Source organism: Pipistrellus hanaki, assembly GCF_964339955.1.
Source record: "Pipistrellus hanaki genome assembly, chromosome: 5".
Classification (NCBI taxonomy): Eukaryota; Metazoa; Chordata; class Mammalia; order Chiroptera; family Vespertilionidae; genus Pipistrellus; species Pipistrellus hanaki.
The window spans coordinates 73,905,842-73,931,824 of NC_140507.1; the positions used below are offsets into that span (position 1 = coordinate 73,905,842).

The following is a 25,983-nucleotide window of genomic DNA, read 5'->3' on the forward strand; positions in this document are numbered from 1 at the left end:
TATACATAAAATTTAATTTTAGGGGCATTTCCACCTGCTCGAGGTTGAGGGAGGTGGTGGGACTCACACCTTGGGCTCTGCGAACAGCTCCCAGCCCTCCAGCTGGCCCATCTTGGCCAGAGAGGCCGCTACGCCCATGTACACGCAGGCTGCAGCGCCGATCCCATAGCTGTGAGCTGCGAGGGCGAAGAGGGTGGCGTCAGGGACTGTGGGGCTTGCCCATACCGCCCCCCCCCCCCCCCCCCCGGCAGGAACTCCTCCCTCGAGGGATTAAGTCACTTAACCCTCTGACTTTGAAGGTGTGTGAAAACTGAGGCAGAGAGAGGGGCAGGAATACAGGCTGTCAGGATGGGAGAGGAGGAAGGGCAGGGGCTGCTGGGCAGGTGCCGCACTGGGGACTCCCAGCCTGTGCTGAGTACTGGTACCAGGCCCCCCGTCTACCCCCTGGTTTGGGAACCAAGGGGCAGATTGCAGCTGAGGGCCTGACAGCTGCCACCAAGGATGGGGCTCACACCCCTTCACAGGCGTGGGGGCGCACACCAAACCCAGACCTCACCCAAGGTCTCAAAGCAAAGGCAGGCCCAGCCCAGGTGGCTCAGCGCTTGAGAGTCAACCTATGAACAAGGAAGTCATAGTTCGATTCCTGGTCAGGGCACATGTCTGGGTTGTGGGCTCAGTCCCAGTAGGGAGTGTGCATGAGGCAGCTGACCAATGATGTTTCTCTCTCTGCCTTCCTTTGAAATTAATACAAATGTGTGTGTGTGTATGTATGTGTATGTGTGTGTGTGTGTGTGTGTGTGTATATATGTATTTATTGAACTTTTACAGAGAGGAAGAGAGAGGGATAGAAAGTTAGAAACATCGATGAGAGAGAATAATCTGGGGATGTGCCTGCAACCAAGGTACATGCCCTTGACCGGAATTGAACCTGGGACCTTTTAGTCTGCAGGCCAATGCTCTATCCACTGAGCCAAACCAGTTTCGGCCAAATGTATATTTTTAAAATATGTTTTATTGATTTTGTACAGAGAGGAAGGGAGAGAGATAGAGAGTTAGAAACATCGATGAGAGAGAGTCATCAATCAGCTGCCTCTTGCACACCCCCTACTGGGGATATGCCCGCAACCAAGGTACATGCCCTTGATCGGAATCGAACCCGGGACCTTTCAGTCCCCAAGCCGACGCTCTATCCATTGAGCCAAACCGGTTTCGGCCAAATGTATATTTTTAAAAATAAAGGCAAAAGCAGGATAGTGTGGGCTTCCCCCTCTGCATTGCCCTCCTTCCCTGCCTGGCTGGCACCCGCCACTGACACTCCCAGCCTGCTCGGCCAGGGCAGTTTATCTTAGTGTAGCATCTGGGCTATGGGAGGAAAGAGCATCGTCTGCTGTGTTCAGGGGGCTCCACCGTGCCAGGCTGGCCTGGGCCAGACCCCTTCCACCAGCGAGGCATGCTCTGCTGGATCCCAGGTGACCTCAGGCCACCTCAGCCCCCTCCCTGGGCCTTAGTCATTACACCTGTAAAGTGGGGGTGGTAGTACAAGAACCAGCACCACCTTCTTCGTGCTTATAGGCTGGTGGCGGAAACAGGCAGTGACCTCATTCTCTGAAAAAGCGCAACAAAGGAGGGAGTGAGGGTAGTGGGGGGTCTGAGATCATACACAGAGAAGTTGGTGAGAAAGAGAGAGCTATGCTGACATCTGGAGGAAGGACATTCAAGCAGAGAATAGCCTGTGCAAAGGCCCTGGGGCAGGACGGTGTGTGGCGAGTTGGAGGAACACGGAGGAGGCTCATATGGCTGCAGCAGAATGAGCGCGGGGGAGAGAGGGAGGAGGGAAGTATTGGTGAGGTGGGGATACGACAGGTGCTTAAAGCAGCAGCAGGTGTTACTATTGTTGAACTGGCACTGGGAGCTTTCATAGCAAGTGCCCCCTCCTCTGTGTCCTACACAGCCGGCCCTGCTGGGTCCCCGGTCAGGGATGGAGCGCACAGGGGAGGGCAGGGCTGGGGAGCTCACTCACTGCGTGCTCCCAGCGTCAGGCCTCCAGCGCAGCCGCCAATGAAGTAGTTCAGGGGGTCGTCGGGCTTCTGTCGGACCTGGGCACTGACGCAGGAGGCAATGCCAAACACGGCACCAATGGCAGCTGTGGGGCAGACAGGAAGGGGTGGGCACTGAGCCAGGGGCCCGGAGGGGCAGGATTGCCAGGCCAGTGCCGGAGGGGACACGGAAGAGAAGATGCCCCCCCCCCCCCCCCCCCCCCCGCACACACACACACACACACACTGTTTGCTCACCTGCAGTAAATGTGTACCGTCCTGTCCTGGCCACTCCCTCCAGGAAGGAGTCAGGGGGCTTGAGGGCGATGCTGTAGGCGGAGGTGATCAGGCCTGCAGGATGAGGGGTAGGGGGGCTCAGACTTGTGCCTCTGCACTGAGTGGCCCTGGCTGGGGAGCAGGCCCCTCTGTCACCTGATGAGCCTTTCCTCCCTTGGTCCCTACTGTGCCCCCCAAGGAATCTCAGCCGGGACGGGAACGCAGGTCTGCTGCTGCAAAGCCTGGGCTCTCACCCTGCCTTCAGCCCCCAGGCTCCCCACTAAGGCCTAATCAAACCTGCAGAAGGCCTGCCCGGTCCCCGCCATCCCCACCGCAGGGCACCAGCCCAGTACACAGAGCACAGGACAGGCCCAGGGCCTCAGGGCTGCTCCCTAGCCCTGAGTGCAGGCACCGCCGCCACATCAGCACTCCCAGAGCCCTGGCACCTGGGCTCCTCTCCCATCAAGGGCTCTATTCTCTGTGGGACCCGGGGCTCTAGGGCCTAATCCTCCTTGGCAGAGGCTTGGCTCCTGGGGCTGCCAATGCTTCCTTGTTGCCATCCAGGTCCCCCTCCCCACTGGCAGCTCCGGCCTGGGCCTGTCCCTCACACCTGGCTGGCTGGGTGGATGCCCATATCCACTTGGCCTCGCCACTGCCATCAGCTTTTCCATCTCTGCCTTTCCATCTCTGCGGTCAGCCTGACCACCCTGCCCCTGACCTTGGCCGTTGATGCATGAGGGACCCAGTGGGGGCTGGGTCTGCTGCTGAGTGCCAGGTGGGTGGCAAGGACCAAGGTGAAGAATTCTGAGTGGCCCCTGAGCTGGGGTGGTATGTGGGTTTGGGGTAAGGCTGGGGCAGACAAGGGCCCACCTGGCTGGCTGCCTGTCATCAGAACAGCCCAACCCGGGGTTCCCCATCCTCCAGCTGACCCTGCTCAGGGCAACAATGCACCCTCCTCTCCCTACAGACACCCAGTGTTGCCTAGATCAGGGACATCTCGAGGCAAGCCCATTTCATTCCAGATAAAAGAGAACTGTCACAAGTACTGCTGTACTACCCTCCTCAGGACCCAAGGGCTCACTACCCCTATATCTGCTACTTCATGGCAGGGAGGCGTCAGAGGCAGAGTGACTTGCCTGAGGACATTAAGCAGAGCAGACAGCAAGCGGATGATTCTGATCCTGGGGCCACAGTCTACCCCTCATGGCAGCCCTGGCCGCAGGCTTCACCTGCTTCTCAGGACCCACCCATGGGACCTCTAGGCTGAGCAGTACCCCCACCTTAGCTGGGCTTGAATGCAGCTCACTGGAGCTGCTGTGGTCCCTTTTAAAGACTTAATTGGCGGGGCCTCCCAGACCTGTCTGGGACCTGTGAGTCTTGGTCTCAGGAGCTGGGCCAGGAATAAGGATCTTAGGATGCCCTGAAGGGAACCACTTACAAGATTCAGTGATGCCCCCAAGTCCAGTCATGCAGGGAGCCCTGGGGGGCACCTTATCAACCCCCTCCCAGGTGCCTGTGGTCCTGGCCCTGATGGACACACAGAGTGCCCCTACCATCCCAAACGCCCTTAGAATTCCTTGAACTGGGAGCAAGCGACCTGAGAGCCCCCTGATTGTCCCAGGGTCAAGACTGCTCCACCCCAACCCTCCCCAAGCAATCATCCCACATGGTGGCCTGACAGCCCACCTCTCCAGGCGTTTGGTCCACTCCTCAGATGCTGCGACCCCCAGCACACAAGGGTCTCTGACTCACACCTTCCCACCCCCTCAGCCTGCTCTGGGCTTCTTCTCAGCCTCCCATAGTGGCCTCCAGACACTGCACATTTGTTCTTTCATTAATTTACAGCTATTGTGTGCCATCATTCATTCATTCACTCACTCAGTTACTATGCACCCACATACATCCATTCATTCAGTCACTCAGGACCCTGGCTCATTTATTCACTCACAAATAGCTACTGTATCCACAACCATCATTCAACAATTCATTCACTCTTGCCGAAACCAGTTTGGCTCAGTGGATAGAGCGTCGGCCTGGGGGCTGAAAGGTCCCAGGTTCTATTCCAGACAAGGGCATGTATCTGGGTTGTGGGCACATCCCCAGTAGGGGGTGTGCAAGAGGCAGTTGATCAGTGTTTCTCTCTCATCGATGTTTCTAACTCTCTATCCCTCTCTCTTCCTCTCTGTAAAATATCAATAAAATATATTAAAAAAAATTCATTCACTCACATAATCACTATGTGCCCTGATCCATTCATTCATTCATTCATTCATTCATTCACAGTTACTGTCTACCTTCTTTCCTTCAAAAAGTTATGGTGTGTCTACAAGGTGCCTCTGCTGACCATAGGGCTTCCTCTAGGGCAGGAGTCCTCAAACTTTTTAAAGTGGGGGCCAGATCACGGTCCCTCAGAGAGCTGGAGGGCTGGACTATATGAACTACTAATTCCTACTGTAACACCTCGGCTGCGCTCACTGCCCAAAAAACCTGGCGGGCAGGATCAGACTCCTGTGCGGGCCGCATGTGGCCCGCGGGCCGTAGTTTGAAGACCCCTGCCTAGGGGCTCACCATCTCAGGGAAGTGAAACAAGAAACCAGTGCTCTTGTGAGGGCTGAGGGGAGGTAGGGACGAGGGAGTGGGTAGGTAAGGGGGGATCCAGAGGTCAAGTTGAATGTGAGAGCACACATGTACACTCCCACTCACAAACATTAGCATTAATGTTTTTCTCGGTTTCAAAATCCACTAAACTCTATCACGCCGAGACCGGTTTGGCTCAGTGGATAGAGTGTCGGCCTGGGGACTGAAAGGTCCCGGGTTCGATTCCGGGCAAGGGCATGTACCTTGGTTGCGGGCACATCCCTGGTGGGGAGTGTGCAAGAGGCAGCTGATCGATGATTCTCTCTCATCGATGTTTCTAACTCTCTCTGTCCCTCTCTCTTTCTCTCTGTGAAAAATCAATAAAATATATATTTTTTTAAAAATCCACTAAAGCAGCTGATTTTCAGATTTTCAACCAGTGCACCTTTTTTTTTTGTCAGATGGGCAGAAATACATTTTTTTGTTATGCTGCAGAATTTTACTAATTAGTTTATGTGTGCCGTGAGATGAAAAGGGTGGGAAATCACTGCCCTAAAGCATCACTTCTCCCAATCTTGTCCCTGAAAGCCCCTCCCTCCTGGGCTTTAATTTCCCCGTGACACAATCAGGACCTTCCAGGCATTCATCAGCGACAGCATCTCCCCGTAAGAATGCACGAGAGAACTCCTACAGTGAGCTGATCCCACACGGTGCAACCCTCCAGGGCTCCCACAGAGACCCCACCACATGCCCTAAACTTGTCCTAATAACTTGCCATTCAAGTAGACTCCATATAACCCACCCCCTGGAACCCCCTCTTCAGCCTTTTCTGTTGACCACCCTCCATAAGGACCCAGTGCACACACTCCTTGCCCCAGGCACCCCCCGGAGATCTGCAGACCTGGACGTGCAGCCAGGCTTCAAAAGACCCCGGGGCAGTTAATACACCTCTTCAACCTGCAGTTTCCACCGCTGAGAAATGGAGATAATGGTCTTACTAAATGTGCAGATGATGATCGGGATTATTAGGTCTACCCAAACTTCTGCCCTAGCCTGTTTCTGGAGCTGGAGCTACAAAAGGTGGCCAAAACCACCAAATCTGCTTCTCAGAGAGACTAGACTAAAAAGGGGACCAGAAGGGGTGAGACTCGGGGGTCTCCTCTGCAGGGGAATGCTAGTGCTGTGGGTCCCCTCACACCCCCAAGGCTTTCCTTATAGGAAGTAGTCCCTGACTCCCTTCACCTGTGATCTCCTCGGCACTCGTAGCATCCCTCAGGTGGCCCCAATAAAACTTCAGATGTCCCTGAGCACACAACTGTTCTGCATCCTTTCTCAAATATTTTGTACCCCACTCAGACATCCCAATAATAACCCATATCCCGTCCCCTCTCCCCCAATAATTTCAACATTACCCCATTAGAAAGTCTCATTATCCTCCGGCTCCTTTGACCTCGATAATGGCCCAGTCTCACTCCATGCCTTCCAAAGAGCCCGTGTCACTTCAACAATAACCCCCAAACCCCAGAACCCAGGGATCCCTTCTGACAATCCCAATAACCAGCCTGTAACATGGACTACAACCTCCTGGAGCCCTCCAATTCTGCTAGACACCCCCTCTCCGCCCCCAAACGTCTCTCTCATGAGTTCCCCGTGACCGCCCCAGACACCCTGTCGGCGATGACGCGCTACCCCGCGACATTCCCAGCCCTGATGTGACCCCCTTGGACAGCTCTCACTGGCCCTACGCCTCCCTGCGCCCTCTGAATTAGTCCGACACCCCACAAAGTCTATCTCGTACAGGGTATCCCCAGACACGCTGAGGAAAACCCATATGCCACCTCGCGAGATCCACAGTCCCCCAGGCCGCCCTCGGATAGCCCCCGGTGACCCTATGACCTCCCTGCACCCTGCGCCCTCGGGGCCCGGCCAGTCGGCGCTCACCAACGGCGCCAGTGATCGTGGTGCTGGCGTAGGCCTTGCGGTGACACTCGGTGCCGTCAGGGATGTCCCAGTACCGCCGAATCAGCCGCGCCATGGCTGCGACCCCGAGCCCCGCGCTCCACAGCCGGCAGTACCCAGGGCCAAGGGCAGCCGCCGCTCGCTATCGCGAGACTTCCGGGGAGGCGCGCGCAGCACCCCTGGCGGACAGGCCCGCAACAAGCAATGCAACTTTATTGAGTGCCGCGGCCACGGACACGAGCTGCGCGCACGCGCCGAGCTCGGGACAGCCGTAAAGGAAGGGCTCGTGCTCCCCCCGGGAGATTTCTGGAGGGGAAAGGCGAGGCCAGCCAGGATCAGTGAGGTCGGAGCTCGCTATTTCTAGCTCAGCAGGCCCTAGGTTGGGAATGGTCTGACACCCGAAGGTGGGACCCACCATAGGGGCCGGACTATCATAGGTGCTAAGATTAGGACGCGGGCGGGACGGGACTGACTTTGACTGGAGCAAGAGGTAATTATGGGGCGGGACGTAGCGAAAATGTGGCCACTTGCTGCGTCAGAATCTGCCTAGGGGCGTGGCCACGCACTGAGGCCCGTTCCCCCCCCCCCCCCCCGCAGGAATCGGAACCGCGTGCGACTATTTGGGGGCGTGGCCGGGGTCCAGAGCGGGCTTGAGGAGAAAGTGACTGACCCTCGTACTAAGATCTTAGAAGGACATGGCCTGTGCCCAGCTGGCGGCTGGCCCGAGACCTGTGCCGGATGGAGTACGCAGTACGCTTGGGGACGAGGCGAGGACCAGAGACAGAGCCTGCGGGGGGCTGGACCAATCCGGAGCTGTACGATTGCCCAAGGGGCGTGGACTTGCCCAATCCAGTGGTTCTGAGAAGCGCAACCGACGTGGTTAGACTTGCTCGGTCGCGGAATCCGGACCAATCGCGATGTTACCTCCTGAGCCGAGTAACCAATGGCGTTGCCAGAACCCGAATGGGCCGTGCCGCCGGAGAACAGGCCTGGGCCAGGGGCGGAGTTCTGGGGTTCCGGGACCAATCAGGGTGTTTGGGCTTGAGGAGGGCCCTACCCAGTCTGCTGCGGCCAATCGCCCGGTGGTCCCGTGTGGGCCTTTGGGGCGTGGCCCACAGGGGTAGCGCTGGTTTCGGGCGGCCCAGGGGCGTGGCCAGGCCTGGACCGCCGCCGCGGCCATGTCCGCGCCGCCGCCCCTGCAGATCCGCGAGGCGAACGCGCACCTGGTGGCCGTCCACCGGCGCGCGGCGGAGCTGGAGGCGCGGCTGGACGCGGCGGAGCGCACGGTGCGCTCCCAGGCCGAGCGCCTGGCCCGCCACGACGAGCAGCTGCGCGCTGCCCTGGACGAGCTGGGCCGCGCCAAGGACCGGTGAGGCCCGGGGCCCGCCAGGCGAACTTCTAGGAGGTGGGCGGAGGCGGAGCCGAGATCGGAAAGGGAGCGCTGGCAGGGGAACCGAATTCATGCACTGGAGGCTGTACTACCGGAGGGGTTGAAAAAAGAAACACCAAAAATTTTGAATTAGTCATCAGCGTGTAAGATTTGTCACACAAGTGTGTGGATTTTTTAACTTAAAAGTTTCCCCACAAAGTAAAAACAGCTGGTACAGAGTCCACCGACTTCTTTGAGTAGATTTTGGGAGCCATGGCAGGTTCTTGAACAGAAGAGGATGTGATATATCAGAAATTTATGTTTTGTTCCTTTTTTATTTTTTGGGAATCCGCACCCGAGGATATTTTCCCTTTTATTTTTAGAGAGAGAGTGGAAGGGAAGGGGGAGAGACAAAGAGGAACATCAATGTGAGACATAGCAATTGGTTTCCTCTCGCAGGTGCCCCAATGAGGGCTGGGGCTCTAGCCCGCAACTAAGGTATATGCCCTTGACCTTGACTGGAATTGAACCCAGGACCTGTTAGTCCGCGGGCCAATGCTCAATCCACTGAGCCAAAACACCTATGGCTACCAGAAGTTTTTCTGTGTTTTTAAAATATATAATCAATATTTTAAAATAATAAATCAATATTTTTATTGATTTCAGAGAGGAATAGAAACATCAACGATGAGAGAGCATTGATTGGCTGCCTCCTGCACGCCCCCTACTGGGAGTCAAGCCCACAACCCGGGTATGTGCCCTTACCCAGAAATGAACCCTGGGACCATTCAGTCCACATGCCCATGCTCTATCCACTGAGCCAAACCAGCTAGGATCGTTAGAAGTTTTTGGAGAGTCCCTCTAGCACCTGAGAATTGGAAGGTCTGAGACAAGTGCCCAGGGGGAGATACTGAGGCCCAGGTGAGAAACAATTCAGAGCTGGATTAATTCATCTTTACTAATTAATTCACCTACAATGTGCCAGACACTGTGCTGGGTAGCAGGACACATCTCACAGCTCTGCCCTTAGGCAGACACATCACTAGGCAGTTACAACATGGGGTGATGAGAGGTTGTGAAGGAGGTGCACACATGGTTCTGAGGGGATCCAGAGGGAATGCTTCTTGGAGGAGCCTACTAAGCTGAACAACAAACAGGAAAAGAAGTAGGGAAAGAGGGAACTGCAGGAAGAGCTAGGAGGAGACATGAGTCTGTTCAGCTGGGTGGCTTAAACAATAGGCATTTATCGCTGTTCTGGAGGCTGAGAAGTCCAAGATTCAGGTCCTGGTGAGGACTGACTTCTGGTCATCTCATTGTGTCCTCACCGAGGAGAGGGAGAGAGCTGCCTGGTGTCTCTTACAAGAGCACTACTCCCATCATGAGGCTCCCATCCTCATGACCTCATCTAACCTTAGCTTCCAAAGGCCCCCACCTTCAAATATCACACTGGGATGTAGGGATTCAATTTATGAACTTGGGAAGGACATAACCATTCAGTCTTTGAGGGGAGGCCGTGAGGCAGTGGTGAGGGATAAGCCCTTTATCCTATGATGGGGAGCCTGAGATCAGAAGGGACAGGAGCATCTCTGGCCCTTCAGTACTGTTACTACCGAGTTCTGTCTTCCTGCCAGCGAGATCGCCGCTCTGCAGGAGCAGCTGCTGACCTCCGAGGCCACTGTCCACAGCCTGCAGGCGGCCGTGCACCAGAGGGACAAGCTCATCAGGCAGCTGCAGCCCCGGGCCGAGCTGCTGCAGGACATATGCCGCCAGCGACCACCCCTGGCTGGGCTGCTGGCAGCCCTTGCTGAGGCCGAGCGCCTGGGTCCCCTACCAGCCAGTGACCCTGGCCACCCACTCTCTGGAGCACCCAGTTTGCTCCTTGCCAACAGCACTGAGGAGGAAGGGGACAGAGACCCCCTCCAGCCAGCAGTGTTTGGGACCACTGTGTGAGCCCCAGAGCACAGATACCAGAACGGAGACAGAGGGTCTTGTGGAGACTTTTTCCACTGCTGTGGGGGTACTCAAGGGTGGGGGTGTCACCAGTGTCCCAGGGGGAACCAACCCCATGGCAGAGCCATAATACTTTCCAAGCATCAGAAAAAGTCAAATGGTCAGCCTGCAGGCAAATGAAAATGTTTAGTCCAAATCTTCTTAAAAACAAAACTTTGAATCACTTATCCTTGTTGAAAAATTGGCAATATTTACACACAAAAACCTGGATTTCTGGCTTCAGATTTGGCCATGCCTGCCTGGAACTGAATTCATAAGTCTCTTTAGCCAGTGAATTTTTTAATTAGCCCCTTCACTTCTCTTAGGGCCAGATGTCCGGGCCCCAAAGCATGAGTTTGAGACCTCTCTCTAGTGGAGACAGAGGGCATCAAGTTCCAGATTATTAGATTTCTTCTCCCCTTCTCCCCCCCGTCCAGATTTTCTTTCATCCCGAAGCATCATTTATCACACGATAGAGCTTTTTCTTACTCCATCCCAAACCAGAATTATTTTTATTATTTCCCAACCCAAGGACATACCTATTGATGTTCTAGAGAGAGAGGAAGGGAGAGCAAAATATTGATGTGAGAGAAAAACATCCATCGGTTTTCCCGTATGCACTCTGACGGGATTGAACCCACAACCTCGGTCTTTGCTGAGGGGAATTAAGCCTGCAACTTTTTGGTGCATGGGACAAGGCTCTAGTTGAGCCATATTGCCCCCAGACTAGAATTAAGAGCTTCAAGCTTCATGCTGTTTTGCATTAATTATTTTGAAGACAAATCCTAGACATTTCCCCGCTAACTCTGTCCTTCCCTCAACCTTAACTCAAGGCAGTGTTAGTAGGGCATGGGAGATGCTGGCAGCCAGGCTGTGCTGTCCTGGAAAACCCATGCCTCCCTTAACCTTTTCTTGATAATGTGCTGCCTCAAGGCCTTTACACTGGCTGCTCCCTCTGTCTAGAATGCTATTCCCCAGGTGTCACATGACAGGTTCCTTGTCACTCGGGTCTTTGCTCAAATTTCACCTCAGAAAGGCCTCTCACTACCTGAAGTAATTCCTCCCCACCCCCTGCCATTACCATTGCATTTCTTTTTTCTTTAAAAATATATTTTTATTGATTTCAGAGAGGAAGGAAGAGGGAGAGAGAAACATCAATGATGAATCATTGATCAGTTGCCTCCTGCACACTCTATGAGGGATCGAGCTGGAAGCCTGGACTTGTGCCCTTGACTGGAATCGAACCCAGACCCTTTAGTCCACAGGCCAAGCCTCTATCCAGAGCCAAGCCTGCCAGGGCTATTTTTTTTTTTTTTTTTTGTTATAGCTCTTACCACGAGAGTGTGAGCTGCATGAAGGCAGAGCCTCTGTTCTACACCGATACTCTTGTAGGAACAGGTTGGGTCTGTGGGCCCTGAGGGGAGTTGAGTTCCCAGCACTTCAGATAAAACCCCTCCAGTCTAGCTTTTGTAGTAAGCAGCTGGTTCCTATTTTATAGTCCCTAAAGAATCTATTTTTTAACTCCTTTTTCTACACTGCGCTCTTGGCCAGAGCCATTCAGGGAGTGTTGCTTATCAAACCAGGGAACCTTGTGCTCTCCTCAGCCCAGTCCGGGCTGTTTCCCACCTCCTTACTCAGGAAACTGTCATACTGGGAACTGCTGTGGGCAGGGCCTATTCCAGCTAGAAAGGTTGGCACCCATCCCGTCCTCAGGATGGTGCCCGTTGTCTGCCTGGCACCTAACACTGACCCCTCAGTATATAACAATATCCCCATTTTCTCCTCTGGATGAATAAGAAAGGGGGGCTGTTTGTATTAGGGAAGGCAGGCTGGGGCCTGTGTGAGCTCGAGAATAAATAGGGTGGTTTGTCAGCCTGGTCCTTCCTCATTTTTTCCAGGTGTGGGGGCTGGAGAGGTGGCCACTGTGTGGTTCCTGGTCTAGGTTGGGCCCTGCTGGGTGAGGGCTTGTTTCAGTCACAGGAGCTTGTACCACAGGCGCTTTACACACACAACTATGTCTAATCTTTGTTTGCAGCCGCCTGTGGACACAGGCTGCCCCATTTCACAGCTGGGAGACTAAAGGTGAAGTGAAAAGGCCTCTGGGTCAGGAGGGCCTGGACCCCTACCCATTTTTGGAAGTTATTGTTGAAATTCTGATTCTCTTACAGATGTCAAACAGAGGTACACTAATTGTGGTTAGATTTTACATTTTCCATAGGGAAAAAACTGATGGATGCAACACACTAAAAAACACAATGCGGTATTTCTTTGACTGCCCAAAGAATGCTGGACTGCAGCGAGCCAGTGAGCTGTGACATCAGCTGTGGCTTGAATTGCAGCGCTGGGTCAGGAATTCCTAACCACACACCACTGTGCTGAGTGCAAGGCCTGGAGGTCCCCAAAGGGGGGGGCCCACATTTTTTGGTTAATCCCATCTTTGAGGCTATTTTTTCCACTGAAACTTTTTTTTTTTTTTAGAGTGGGAGGGAGGGGGAAAGAAGCATCGATGTGAGACACATTGATTGGTGGCCCCTGTACATGCCCCAACTGGGGCCAGGATGGAACCTGCAACCCAGGCATGTGCCCTTGACGGGTAATTGAACCCATGACCCTTCGTTTTGTGGGCTAACTCTAACCACAGAGCCACACCAGCCAGGGCGAGGGCCCACATTTTAAGTCCTTGGGAGTCCCAACGTCCTTTTGGATCCTGCTGGTTGGTGTCATGCTCTGTTGGCAACGATGTCCAAAATCTGGATTGAAGACCTTCTGTGATGGTGGCCTTGGTTCCTCTTGGATTATGTCAGGTCAGGACCATTTCTCTATTTGGTACCGCAGCCTCCTGGCTCACCAGCTTGTCCACGAGCAAGCCCACCAAGTGATGTTTGAGAACTGAAAACCAACCACCTAAAGACCCATACAGCAAAAACACCATGACTGGCCCCTTAATAACTACCAGGAACTGCTTTGTCCAACTTAACTGCTGGGTCCTGGCTCAGCTAGCACTGGTCTCAGGACCTCCAATTGGACATGGGTTGGGCCACCACCAGCACCTTTTAAACTCAAATCCCTCAGCAGCTTTGGCTGTTGCCCTGTGAAAGGGATATGGGACAGTACAGTCCAGAAAGGAGGGGCTCCGCCTCAGGTCACACAGGAATTGGGCCTTCAGCCTCCATCCAGGACATGGTGGTCCTTGCAGGCCTGTGGCCTGCCCCTCATTGTGGTCAGAAAGACTCCACCTCTCACCCTGGTCTGGGCCTGGCTCTATCCCAGGCCTGAGCATTGTAGGGCAGGGAGTGAGCAGCACAATGGGTGGAGGGGCTGCCAATGAACCAGCACTGCTGTTCCTCCTGGTCCTGCTATTCGGCACAGTCAGGGTTACAGCTGGGGCCCCTCCCAGTCTCCAGAGCCACTGTCCCTTAGCAACAATCCTACCAGGCAGAACGCACTGCCAACACAGGACAAACCAGGCAGGAGCCAGTGGAGTGGCCATCCGAGGACTTCAGGACAGACAAGGCCAGGTGAGTGAGTAGGGGGCACCCAGCTTGTAGCCTGGCCAGCCGAGCAGGAAACCCACTTGACCTCTATCTCATCCAGCTGCCCAGAGAGCCTGAACCTAACATGGATACGGTGGACGCCACTGTGAAGAGGCTCCGGGAACAGTGCCTGTCCCGAGGGGCCTCTGGCATCCAGGGCCTTGCCAGGTGAGCTGTCCCCGCACCTGTTCCTGACCACTTGGCCCCAGGGAGATCACTCTTCAACTGCGACCCTTGCCCCTAGGTTTTTCCGCCGCCTGGACCGGGACAGGAGCCGATCCCTGGATGCGAGGGAGCTTCAGCAGGGATTGGCTGAGCTGGGGCTGGCGCTGGACATGGCTGAGGCAGAGGGTGTGTGCAGGCGATGGGACCGTGACGGCAGCGGGACGCTGGACCTGGAGGAGTTCCTGAGGGCACTCCGTGTAAGGCTGGCTGACTGGGGGCAAGTCCCTTCACCCACCTGTCTGGCAAGGAGGATGGGGGAAGGGGTGTGCTAAACTCTCAGTGGGGTTATCTGTGTCAGCAGACACCAGACACCCAGTAATTCATCACTAAGAGACTCAGGGATCCCCTGCGCTCCGCACTCTATGCCTAGAGGGGTTGGGGTCTCTTAGTCATCACTCTCCCTCTTTCAGCCCCCCATGTCCCAGGCCCGGGAGGCGGTCATTGCAGCTGCATTCTCCAAGCTGGACCGCAGTGGAGATGGTGTGGTGACCGTGGATGACCTTCGGGGGGTGTATAGCTGCCACGCTCACCCCAAGGTGCAAAGCGGGGAGTGGACTGAAGAGGAGGTGCTCCGCCGCTTCCTGGACAACTTTGATTCCTCTGAGAAGGACGGGCAGGTAGGTGGCGCCTATGGGGTCTCCCCAGCTCCTCCTGCCCTAGATTCCCATTCCTACTTAGAGCCCGTCTGCCCCCAGGTCACCCTGGCTGAGTTCCAGGACTACTACAGTGGTGTGAGCGCCTCCATGGACACGGATGAGGAGTTTGTGGCCATGATGACCAGCGCCTGGCGACTGTGAGCAGCATGCACTCAGCTGGCCCCACTGTAGCATAGGACTCCACCAGGGCACTCTGTGAGCTTCCAGCTGGGCAGCCCCAGGGGTGGGGGCTATAGGGGAGCAGGAGGATTAAGGCTGCAGAACTGGTTGGATCAGGTCTGAGGCCCTTGATTGGCCAACAGGCCAAAGTGGGACAAAGCCTCCCTCCTTCTCCCCATGAGGCCACTGCAGATGCCCACCCTACCCCTCACCCCGTTCTGCTCAGTTAATCCTTGACTCTTAGAATTCCCACCCTGCCCCTCCCTCATGGTTCCTGGGAAGCCAGGAGGCCTGGATGTGATGAGGGTGTGGGGAGGGCAGCAAATGGCTCTTCTGTGAAGCCAGGCTCTGCACTGAGATCCAGTGACCCTTTTCAGAGTGTGGGGCAGGGGCCCTGGCAGCAGGCAGGCCAGGCTGCTGGAGGAGCCTTACCTTGGGAGGCAGAAGTCATTCCTGGCCAGGGCCTCGGGCTTCCTGAGGCCCCTGGGGCACACAGGAGGCCAGGGCTTTAGTTAAAAGTTTTAATGTAGTTCCCAAATACATTTCATATGACAATCTTACATAAATGTTCCAAAACACATGGGCATTATCTGGTTTTACTTGTCACTAGTTGGCTAAGGCTTAAAGCAGAGAAATGTAGCCAGATCTGCTGGGGGTCGGAAGAGGGGTGGTGAGGGAAGGGCTTTGGTGTCTTCCCATGGCTTAGGCTCAAGCTGCAAAGTCAACCCAAGGTGTGGGTGGCACAGCTATGGAGACCAAGCCTTCTCCCTCCCACTGAGTGGGCTGGGTAATTTCTTCTAAAATCCCCTGGGGCCCTGTGAGTAGGGACCTTTTTTGCAAGAGGGGCAGTGCCCAGCTGGGATCTTGGCCTTCTCTGGGGTGGGCATAGCACCCGCTCCCATGTGTGCTGCGAGTGTTGGGACAGCAGCTGTAGTCTGGAACTAGTCCCCTGCCACTCCTCAGAGGCCCTGAGAGGGACCCCCCATCTGCCTGTTATTGAGGCCCCTGGCCCTGGATGGTCTTGGGGGCGGTGACATCCAGGGCTGGGCAAGGAATGGCCAACAGCAGAAAGCAAGTGTGTGCCTGGGTGTCTGAAGATGGGTGACACACATGATGGGGACAAGCAAGAGGGGAGGGGCGCTATGCACACCCCCTTCTTTGTCAGCTACTGTGGGAAGCAGTGGCCTCACTGTCAAGTCCCCACTCTGGAAGGCACCTCATCCAATAGGGCCAGGCCTCCACACCAAGACATCACCCTCTAGGCAACGGGAACGGGTGAGAGGGGACCTCAGAAACCAGCCCCCTTTTACCCTCCTAGATCCAGTGACCCTTTCCTAGGTAAGCTCTCTCTAGTTGTGAGGCCTAGCCATCAACACTCCTTCATAGCTTGGAGGAGCCCCAGGTGGGGAACAAGTGGGAGCCTTCAAGCACCTCAAGCTCCCAGTAAGGCCCCTACACACAAGCCATGGCCATAGGGAGAACGAGGACGTTGGAACTGTGCCTGCTCAGCACACAGGAGCATCTTAATCTAAGAAACCAAAAACAAAGACTTGGGGAAAGAAACTTAAAAACATACCCCAAGTCAGAAGGTGGGGAAGGGGAGGTAAAGATAGTAGCAGAATATCCAGCAGGGCCAGTGTTTAACTTGTGGGAGCAGACCTGGTAGCCTGGGCAGGTGGCAGGAACCCACGGGTATGGAGGCGGCATGAGAGGTGAAGAAACCAGGCATCCCAGTCCCAGTGAGAAGCCGTGACAAGTCTTAATGTGCCATTTCAATTCAAAGGAGGGAGGGAAGAAATGTTCTTTTTGTTTTGCTCATCAATATGATGAGGTCTCGTGTCCCAAACCACATTCAAGCAGTTCCCAAGTCTGCTTCTGAACGGGCCTTGCGGATCCGGACTGTGGCCAACCCGGTGGGAAGTGTGGTTCCCGGGGCCCCGCACCTCGACAAAGCCGGAGAGGGGCGGGCGGGTGGGTGGACAGACGGACAAAGCAGCAGGCTCCCGGGTGGCCAGCTCCCGGCGCTATGTGCTCCCAGCTGTCTGCCCGTCCCCTTCGTTGTCAGCGCCTGTGGGAAGCAGTGGCCTCGCCATCAGGTCCCCGCTCTGGAAGGCACCCCAGCCCCCGGGGTCAGGCTTCCACACCAAGATGTCACCCTCAGGCCAACGGCAATGGATGAGAGGGGATCTAGGAAACCAGCCCCCTTGCGCCCTCCAGGGCAGGGACTGCTGGCTCACCGCCTCCTGTGGCCCCTGACGGAGCTAGGACGTCGTCATCGTCACTGTCATCCTCATTGGATGGGGCCACCCCAGGCTCGGGGGCAGGTGTTCTGGTCTCCTGTTCCTGCTCCACGCGGCTGCGCAGGGCCAGGATGCGGTGGTGCAGAGCGGCATATAGCTGGTCCGTGTCCTTGGAGCTGGCCTGGGGGAGGCAGAGGAAGTCCTGATTATAAGGCTTCATGGGGAAACAGCTCCTTGGACTCTCCTCAACCTGGGACCCAGACCAAAGCTCCCACAGCCCGGGGCCCACCCCTCCAAGTGCTCCCAGAGCCTGTGGCTGGGCCAGCCCTCAAGTGACAGTGGCATTCCTGCCTCTCACTTTGGGGATGGGTCCCATGTAGAGGCCTCCTTGCTCTCTAGGGCCATGCTCTCGGAGCAGTGCTGAGTGCTCCCCACAGCCGTGTGGTGGCTGCCAGCACGTGCCAAGAAACTTCCCTCCTGTGGCAGCTCGGGGTTGCTGCCCTAGTCTAGGGGAGGGGGCCTGTTTGGGTTCAGGCAGCCCAGCCTGTCCGGGTGGCTGCTCACCGAGATCAGGAAGACCTTCACGCCCTGGTCCTCGGTATCCATGGCTGTGATGCGAATGCTCTTCTCACTGGCCTTGTCAATCTGCATCTGGGCCCACAGCTTGGTGTTGAGGATCAGTCGCAAGCTACCCTGGGTCCGCATCACTGCAACCAACAAGGCCACTCAGCCCTGGTCCCCACCCCAAGCCCAACAACCAGCTAGAACAGATACAACCTGGAAGGAAAGCATACCCAAACGGTGAAATCCCATGACTCTCCCAAGGTCCACAAAGCTGTCCACCTGTCCACTGAGCAATAGCCACACATGTTGGGGCTGGCCTGGCACCACCACCTGCTTCCTGGGCCCAGAACCACCACCGCCATTGGAGGTGTCAGAGGCCACATGTAAGCGAATTTTGTCAGTCCACACACCATGGGGGCCTTCCTTGGGGAAGTGGGTGATTAGGTAGAAGCAGAACTGTAGGGAGGTGGGGCCAGATAGGGGCTGCATACTGGGGACACTCACACTTTATTTTTTAGTTTCAATTAATTGTTTTAATCCCACCAACAATAAACTTTGAAAACAAAAGTTTTCCTTAATTAGGTATGCTTCCCATCTGTGGTCTCCAAGTTTCTGCCTCTCGATTTAACTTTGTCCTCCGCCCCCGCCGCTCAACCCTCCCTACTCTGCAAGGCCCTTCAGGTTCCGTGGCCACCTCTGCCCCGTGGCACTGTGGGCCTGGCCCAGCGCTCCCTGATGTTCACACCAGCGGTGGGCTTCCTGGAGGGGCTCTTGGGCCTCACTCCCGACCCACCCCCTGAACAATCTTTGAGGCAGTGGAGCAGTTCAGATGGGCTCAGAGGGAAGGTCTGTGACAAGGTAAAAGGCTGTGTGGGGTGAAAGTAAAGGTCCTGGGATGGAATGCAATGAGGGAGGGGAGGGTGTAATGCAACTATGCTGCTGCCTGAGGAGGTGGGTGATGAGCTGTGGGGCTGAAAATACTGTGTTCTCTCTGTCCACATACATTTGAACATTTCCCTAAGAAAAAATGAAAAAGGAAGGGAGGGGATGTGCATGGGGGAAAAAGAATGGTGCCCAAATAGAAGGGCCCTTTTCATCCCTGTTCCAATCTCTGAGACAATTCTGAAAAGATGAAACGTAAGCTACTACTGGGTCATGAATAGCTGTTTCTGTAAAGGCTGGAGGACAATTTTTGTGTGGGAAGAAAACAACAAAAAAAGCTAACATACGTATTTCACAACATAGACAAATGAACATGCCGATTCTCTTCAAACATGCATATATGTATATATACCCCCTCAACCCAATTTTGTAATCAACATACTTCTGGGAATAAGATTCAAGTGTAGACAGCCCAGGACCACCATTTATGATACTCAGAAAAATTATGGACAAACTACATGTCCATCAATATGGAAATGGTGACATACATTCATTTTTCAACAGAATATATTAGTTTTCCCAAAGTCATGTTTTTAAGGAAAATTTAATGACACAGGAACATACTCACAAAATAATGAGTGAAAAGAACAGAATATAAAATTGACCCATTTCCTTAAGAAAAAAAACAGAACAGGAATGGACCAACATGTTATTAGCAGAGATTTCTCTTTATCAGGAGACTAGTTAATTTTTTCTTTTTCCATCCTACCATAAAACAACAGACGCTTTCATGATCAGAAGACAAGTTTAAAAATTGCTAAATACTTTTATCCCACTTTCACATTCAGAAAGAGGGAAGTCATGGAAGTCTGGCAACTGGATTCTCCCGGTCAGGCCTCAGGGTGTGGGTCCCTGGGCTCTTCCGTAAGGACCTGCTGCCCTGCTCCTTGGGGCAAGGGGCCAAGTTGGGACCTTGCCTTATACTGCCTTGGGAATGCTGCACCAGTCCAGGCCCTCCCACAGCTCACCTAGTCGGGACTGTAATGTCCCATCGTCAGCTGAAGCCATGTCGTTGAGTCTCAGCAGTCCCCGGCCTCTCTCCACCCAAGACTGCGAGGTCTTGTCAAAGACAAACAGCTTACACTGGATCTGGAACACAGGGCAGCCCTCTGGGTGAGCAAGGGGTAGATGCCACTAGGGGGGGTATCTATAGAAGCCTCCATTTAATTCTCATGTACTACCAGGGTCAACAAACTACGGGCCCACATCTGACCGTTGGACAGTTTTCTGTTCTGCCTTCAAACTAAAGTGGATTTTATACTTTTAGAGGTATATTTAAAAAATTAAGGAAATGAAAGTCAAAACCACGAGACATCACTTCACATCCACTAGGATGGCTACAACCAAAAAGACAGATAACAGGCGCTGGAGAGGATGTGGCATCCCTGTTGGCATCTGAAGCCTCATACAGTTCCTCAAAATGCTAAATATGGCCCTAGGCAATGTGGCTCAGTTAGCTGGAACATCATTCTATACACAGTCACAGGTTCGATTCCTGGTCAGGGCTAGGCTGAGGGTCTGATCCCCAGTTGGAGCGTGTGTAGAAGGCAACCTTCTTTCTCACATCGATGTTTCTCTCTTTCTCTCTTCCTTCCCTTCTTTCTCTCTAAATAAATAAATAAATAAATAAACAAACAAATAAATAAAATACAAATAAAATAAATGAAAAACTTCCTTGGGTGAAGATTAAAAAAAAAAGTTGCCCTGGCTAGTGTGGCTCAGTTGGTTGAGGTTAGCCCATGCACTGAGAAGTTGCTCGTTCTATTCCCCATCAGGCACATACCTAGATTGCGGGCTTGATTCCCAGTAGGGGGCATGTAGGAGGCAGCCAATGGATGGTTCTCTCTCATTGATGTTTCTCTCATATGTAAAACAATAGGAAAAAAGTTAAGCATGAAGTGACTACATGGCCTCGCAATGCCTCCTGTAAGTATCCACCCAAGAGAAGTGAGATAGGTTTTCACACAAGAACTTGCCCACAAATGTTCACAGCAGCAGAATTCTATAATAGTTAAAAAGTGGAAACAACCCAAATATCCATCAACACAAGGGAATATTATTGAGCTATGAAAAGGAGTGAAGCACTGACACACTATAACATGGATGGACCTTGAATACAAGCTTGGAGAATGTGGGTTGACCCCTTGGGGGCTGGACCCTCAAATGCACAAAGCAGCTCCGGGCCTTCACCCAAGTGCCAAGAGGCCCACCTTACCTGTAACACGTTGCTCTCTGCTTCCTCCCCGGTGATGACTTCCACTTTTTCCAACAAACACTTCCTCGCTGTTGCCTTAGTGTAGGCGGCTGCCGATTCGGCCAGCGACTCTGCAATGTTATTAGCTAAACGACATTGACTATTTACTTGGTGGGGGAGAGTGTACTGCACAGGAGACAAAAGGGCTGGCTTGGAGTGGACCCTAAAATATGCCAAGTAGTTCAGCCTTGGGATCTGTAAGGGAGGCCAGCTGGGAGCTGCTGGCATGGCTCTGGGTTTCCCATTTCCCATTCAGTAGGGGACAGACCTCAGAGGGCACTGAAGAAAAACTCCCTTTGCTGTTCAGGGTGTGAAGGGAAAGGGCTACAACCACCTCAACCACCCTACCCCCAAGTCACCATTCAGCACCACGGGCCTGTGCCTATTTATAGATGAACATGTCTCTTTTCTGTTCACTGAAAACCAGTGCCCCTGGCTTTCTGGCTCTGTCCCAGTGGCTGATTCACGAGGTTATCATTGCTGTGTTGAGTTGATCCCTACATCCCTCCCAGGCTGAGGTGTGGATGGACAGTGTCCTGTCACTTGGTACACTCTCCTATGAGGCAATAGGATTGCGACATACCTTTCTCAGGGGTGGCCTCCTGGGATGAAGACTCGGACCCAGACTCGACAGCTGAGTTCTCCCTGTTGGCATCTGAAGTGACCTCATTTAATTTGGGTGGGCTCTGCAGGGAAACAAAGGCACATGGGAAAGGCATCAGGCCTATCCTGGCGGGTCAACCACTATGGAACAGTAAGTCCCTTGGCCCGGCAGCAGCTCTTGGAACTTCCCTGTGAGCAGAGGGCTGCTTTCTGCCTATAGCTCCTTCTCTGCAGCTTTGGGGACACTCCCAGACCAGCAGACAGACCTACATAGCCCTTCCCCATGGGCTATATCCCAGCCATACTCCCCACACCCCAACCCCCAAAACCACACAACAATCTTCAAGCATCATTTGGTGTTAAAACCTAACACAAAGGGGCATCATGCATGAACTGCCCTTGGAGCCCCCAATGGGGCTTCTCATGGCATTGCCGGGAGGCGTGTGCCACCAGCTGACATTACTTTGGGCTGCAGAGTTCACTTTGTCTGTGTGAGGTAGTTCTTTGACTATTTCATTTCAACACTCGAGAAAAGAAGTAGAGGGCTCTTTAATGTAATGCAGACTGAGACAAACATGGCCAGAATTGGTTGGACCCAAAACAGCTCTGTAGCCGCACTGACAACGGACATAGAGGGGCTGTGCCCATTTGATCGGGGGGGGGGGGGGGGGGGGGGGGGGAAGGGGGGAAGAAGGGATGAAGTGAGGAAGCATGTAAAACAATTCCAGAACCCAACCCTGGCTGTGATATGTTGGGAGTACATGGGACACACAGGCCCTGAGGTGGGAGGACCATCGTTGGTTCCAGAAGTGGCTCAGGGAGGCCCCAGCAGCATGCAGCTAAGGACTGGTCTGATGGCTGTACCTGTGGCCAGCCTTCGCCGGGAGAGCATGGCCTGTGCCTCAGGAAACCTGTCTTAGGATGAGGAAAGACTGGAAATGGAACACTGGCTCCTAGAGAGCAGATAACCCTGCTCATGACTTAGTAAACTGAGTCTTTTTTCTCTTACTTACAACTGAAATCATTCTAATTTTCCAAGAGACAATGCGGCAGCCACACTCACATTCCTTTGATTTGGGCTGGTGAGCTCTAAAAACCTGAGCCCCAGGAAGAACAGTCCCCATAGGGGCCACTCACCAGTACGCGCTCGCTCATGTTCTGGCCAAATACAAATTTGTTGCTGGTGGCATCGGCACTATTGGTCGAGTTCTCTAAACTGAAAAGAAGATGGACTGTGAATTCAGGGGCAGAAACTGGTGGGTAACAAGAGGCAGCTAAGCTGCCACTGGCCCAGTGGGTTCTGTTCTGGGCACAAAGTCCTGGTGATAGAGGTCACCATGAGAGCTGGGCTGGACAACCCCATAGAACTCAGGTCCTGCCTCAATTGTCCATCAGAGTTCACTGTCCTGGCTCCTCCACAGCTGAGCCAAGTGGGAAAGAAGGAAGGGACTAGGGGGCAACTGGAATTCTGGAGGATTCTGCTCCCTCCCCTCCATCCTGCCCCCTAGGGAAGGACCAGAGACAAGGTAGATGAATGACCTGAGTACTTCTGAGGCTGGACACAGGGCCTGATACACATACCTGGAGCTGATATATTGAAGAAAATAGTTGGTCGCGGTTGGCGTTTCTGAACTGGGGTGTCCGGCATTTTCCATGTCAGCTGCTTCAGTGTTTTCATTTATTAACTGGGAAATAGAGATACTATACTCAGAGAACACCACATTCTGGACCTCTACAGCTTGGCCTGGCTGCACAATCCTCCACCGTGTGGCACAGCTCAACGTGCAAATCCTATCAATGTGCATGCAGGCGTTTGTGTGTGAGCACTGGGTGCTGGTGCTATAATCAATTCCAGAACCTTTTGCTTTTAACAGTTAAGGTACAAAAAAAAATTCATAAAGTGTTAACGAACTTTTTCTACCTTGTTTAAAAAAAAAATAAAAAATGCACTTAGGTTGGCATCTTGTTAGTATTTTCATCAACACTTCTGTTCTGAGATCACAGAACACTTATAAATCTCGTGTTTTAAGGGGTTTATTAAGAACATAAGCACTGTTGTTTGAGGGCTTCATTGATGCCAGCTGCCCTGTGGGCTCCATCACAGATGTGACCTAATGCACCTTGTTCTCAGAGGAGCTAGGAGACCACGGCCTGCAGTCACCCTCTGTGGAGAAGGTGGGATGTGACCAAGACCTCAGAGACTACATGAGCTCTGGATCTCTAGGAGACACTGCCCCCGCCCCCATGTCAAGGCAGCATTGCCCTAACTTGAGGAGCAGACTCAACTAGACCCTGCCCCCAGGGCTGGTAGATTTCAAGGCTGTTCCTTCACTTTCCTCTTCCTGGAGGGAGCAGTCCCCAAGGAATGTATTATTTTAGCTAAAGTTATGCGACATCAACACTCATTTCTGTCTCCTGGGACATCTGTGCTTCCTTGGACAGTGACACCACAGGAGAACGTAAGCGGCATGTTTTCTATGTGATGACCTTTGTTTCCTTATTTCTGAGTCTCTCACCCTCAGCATCACTGGCATTAGGGCTGGATCGTCCTGGGCACTGTGGGGTGTTGATCAGCATCCCTAACCCCTACCCACTCGATGCCAAGAGTACCTATCCCCTGTGTGACAATCACAGAAGTCCCCAGATATGGCCACTGACACTGCCTCTCAGTCCTCTAAAGGAGATTCCTAGCAGGTGAACTGCTGGAAATGGCAAAGAACATTCCATATCTGTGCCTGCTAAACGCAGTGCTGCTCACTCTAGTCTTTCTGGAGTGCTAGCACACAGCGTGCAGAGCCGAGACCCCTGCCACTGCCAGATGCCCCCATCCCAACTCAGTCCCCAGACTGGACCCACCTGCCTGGGGGCAGCCAGGAGGTGGCAGATACTGATGCTCCTGTGGGAGAGAAAACAATCTTTCCACCTGCCCTACTTTTGAAAATAAGGCGATGGTTCTGTCGGGAGCAATCTGGTCCCGTGGGGAACATTCAGCACTACTCGGGGACATGTGTGGTTGTCACAACTGAGAAGGTATACTCCTGGTGTCTAGAGCACATGTGTCAAACACAAGGCCCGCGGGCCAAATCCAGCCCGCCAGGCCTTGCAATGTGGCCCGCACCGCGCTGTCATCACTGCACTCCGCTGTCAGTTTATGACATTGTCAGTTTATGACTGTTCAGTAAACCATTCGGCCCGCGATTTAGGCTGGATTTTAGATTTTGGCCCCTTCTCTGATTGAGTTCGACACCCCTAGTCTAGAGGGTGGGGACCAAGGATGCTGCTCAACAAACCACAGTGGTGAGCAGGTCAGGTCTCCAACAACTAATCACAATCCAGTCTGAATGCTATTAGAATTGAAATGAAAAAACCCTGAAGAAAACAAAAACCTCACACTGGCTGCCTCTCTGTCCCCTGTAGCCAGGAGCCACCACTCAGTCCCACTGAGGATGGAGGAGTGGCAGGTAGCCTGGGTGGCTGAGCAGCAGAGTATGGGAAACATGCACAAGCAGCAGCTGCCGGCTGTGCCAAGAGTCACAGGACCACTTCACAGCACAGCCTCTGTGTCTGCCCCACCCTTCAGAAGCAATTTCTGTTCTGGAACCTGGGAGAGGCATACAAAGATCAATCCCTGAGTTCAACGGCTCACCCAGCCCTCTGAGCACATACCTTAACTCTGTCCCTCAAGTTCTGCCCAAATACAAACGCTTGCTGTGCAACTTGCTCTTTTTTCTCACAGCTGTCCTCCTCAGAAGTACTGCTAGACTCATTTTTCTGGGGCTCTTTCTCCTAGTTAAACAGAACAACGACAACTGAAAAGAAGGGACACATTAGCTCTGATGAGCAAGCTGAATCATCTTATAGCATAATTGCATGTCCCTTGACTGAGGAACATTAGAGGAGGGGCTAGAACCAATCGGAAGAGTGAGGTAGGTAGAGCCTGGGACTGGATGGGGCAAACTCTCCGTAGCCAGGAACATGGGTAGGACAGGACAGTGGGGTCACTTTTGGGTCTCCCTCTGGTGCAGAACTGTGCAGCTGACTGCCCTGACTTAACTACCAAAGTTTCCATGAAGCATATATTACAAAAACAATTTCTATTTCCAATTCCATTAACTGGTTTGAAGGTGGGGGGACCTCATAGATGTTTCAAAATAGAATTGTAGATGATCATTTTCACCATTTGAGCCTGAACATCTATGGGGAGGGAGGCAGAGGACAGAGAACCTCTGGCAGCAACTTAACTGCTGAAGTGGCCGAGGGCAAAGGCACACAGACCCAGTCTGGCTTGCGTCTGAGGCACAGTGCAGTATTGCAATTTGGATTCCAAATTTGTCTCTGCCAACCTCAAGAGCAGGTGCTTCATGAAATGCCTGTTTCCCAGCTGCTCTGTAGCACTACTGGAAAACAGATGCTTCTGGCCTATATAATTACAGAACCACAAAGGATGTCTTTTAAAAACAAACAATTTCTGAGCTGACTCCCCAGGCATTTAAAAGAGCTCACGTGTATAAATCCCCAGAGTTGCTGGGTGTGAACTCCAGTGGGACTAAGAGGTGGCTCCTGGCTACAGGGGACAGAGAGGCAGCCAGGGAGAGAAGACA

General features: G+C 53.5%; 4 protein-coding genes across 42 annotated transcripts in view; 2 read left to right on the forward strand and 2 right to left on the reverse strand.

Moving 5' to 3' along the window:
• Positions 1–7,323, reverse strand: NDUFA11 (NADH:ubiquinone oxidoreductase subunit A11). Its single transcript, XM_084885639.1, has 4 exons — positions 6,831–7,323; positions 2,295–2,387; positions 2,021–2,143; positions 1–176 (listed from the first exon to the last, which is right to left on the reverse strand). The coding sequence occupies exons 1-4, from the start codon at positions 6,922–6,924 to the stop codon at positions 64–66; spliced, it is 423 nt and encodes a 140-aa protein (XP_084741765.1). The 5' UTR covers positions 6,925–7,323; the 3' UTR covers positions 1–63.
• Positions 7,324–7,460: 137 nt separating this feature from the next.
• VMAC (vimentin type intermediate filament associated coiled-coil protein) lies at positions 7,461–11,887 on the forward strand. Its single transcript, XM_084885638.1, has 2 exons — positions 7,461–8,217; positions 9,849–11,887. The coding sequence occupies exons 1-2, from the start codon at positions 8,027–8,029 to the stop codon at positions 10,165–10,167; spliced, it is 510 nt and encodes a 169-aa protein (XP_084741764.1). The 5' UTR covers positions 7,461–8,026; the 3' UTR covers positions 10,168–11,887.
• A 1,218-nt stretch (positions 11,888–13,105) lies between these two features.
• CAPS (calcyphosine) lies at positions 13,106–16,610 on the forward strand. 2 transcript variants are annotated; one of them, XM_084885623.1, is made up of 5 exons: positions 13,106–13,724; positions 13,801–13,907; positions 13,984–14,161; positions 14,375–14,581; positions 14,660–16,610. In XM_084885623.1, exons 1-5 carry the CDS (start codon positions 13,512–13,514, stop codon positions 14,759–14,761), a joined length of 807 nt encoding a protein of 268 aa, XP_084741749.1. In that variant the 5' UTR covers positions 13,106–13,511; the 3' UTR covers positions 14,762–16,610. The 2 variants fall into 2 exon arrangements, with proteins under 2 accessions (XP_084741749.1, XP_084741748.1); XM_084885622.1 differs by having other exon boundaries at positions 14,375–16,610.
• The window catches only part of RANBP3 (RAN binding protein 3), a 58,590-nt gene continuing 49,126 nt past the window's right edge, over positions 16,520–25,983 (reverse strand). For 11 of the 38 annotated variants that reach the window (XM_084885543.1, XM_084885530.1, XM_084885532.1 and 8 more), the window contains 9 exons: positions 25,049–25,168; positions 22,964–23,067; positions 22,520–22,598; positions 21,363–21,465; positions 20,741–20,850; positions 19,494–19,614; positions 17,584–17,726; positions 17,017–17,200; positions 16,520–16,847 (listed from right to left, as the gene is read on the reverse strand). In XM_084885543.1, the coding sequence (XP_084741669.1) occupies positions 16,804–16,847; positions 17,017–17,200; positions 17,584–17,726; positions 19,494–19,614; positions 20,741–20,850; positions 21,363–21,465; positions 22,520–22,598; positions 22,964–23,067; positions 25,049–25,168 (1,008 nt within the window). In that variant the 3' untranslated portion in view covers positions 16,520–16,803. Of the gene's footprint in view, positions 17,201–17,583; positions 17,727–19,493; positions 19,615–20,740; positions 20,866–21,362; positions 21,466–22,519; positions 22,599–22,963; positions 23,068–25,048; positions 25,169–25,983 lie in introns of all 38 variants that reach the window. The other 27 variants (XM_084885521.1, XM_084885531.1, XM_084885518.1 and 24 more) reach the window with 3 other exon arrangements.

Bases quoted from the DNA above. Each gene is read 5' to 3' on its own strand.
- NDUFA11 (XM_084885639.1), bottom strand. From the start codon at position 6,924: ATGGCGCGGCTGATTCGGCGGTACTGGGACATCCCTGACGGCACCGAG. The intron at 2,388-6,830 runs GTGAGCGCCGAC...CTCATCCTGCAG, and splicing joins CACGATCACTGGCGCCGTTG to GCCTGATCACCTCCGCCTAC. The intron at 177-2,020 runs GTGAGTGAGCTC...TCGCCCTCGCAG, and splicing joins CCTGACGCTGGGAGCACGCA to CTCACAGCTATGGGATCGGC.
- VMAC (XM_084885638.1), top strand. From the start codon at position 8,027: ATGTCCGCGCCGCCGCCCCTGCAGATCCGCGAGGCGAACGCGCACCTG. The intron at 8,218-9,848 runs GTGAGGCCCGGG...TCTTCCTGCCAG, and splicing joins CTGGGCCGCGCCAAGGACCG to CGAGATCGCCGCTCTGCAGG.
- CAPS (XM_084885622.1), top strand. From the start codon at position 13,512: ATGGGTGGAGGGGCTGCCAATGAACCAGCACTGCTGTTCCTCCTGGTC. The intron at 13,725-13,800 runs GTGAGTGAGTAG...TATCTCATCCAG, and splicing joins TTCAGGACAGACAAGGCCAG to CTGCCCAGAGAGCCTGAACC. The intron at 13,908-13,983 runs GTGAGCTGTCCC...CCTTGCCCCTAG, and splicing joins GGCATCCAGGGCCTTGCCAG to GTTTTTCCGCCGCCTGGACC.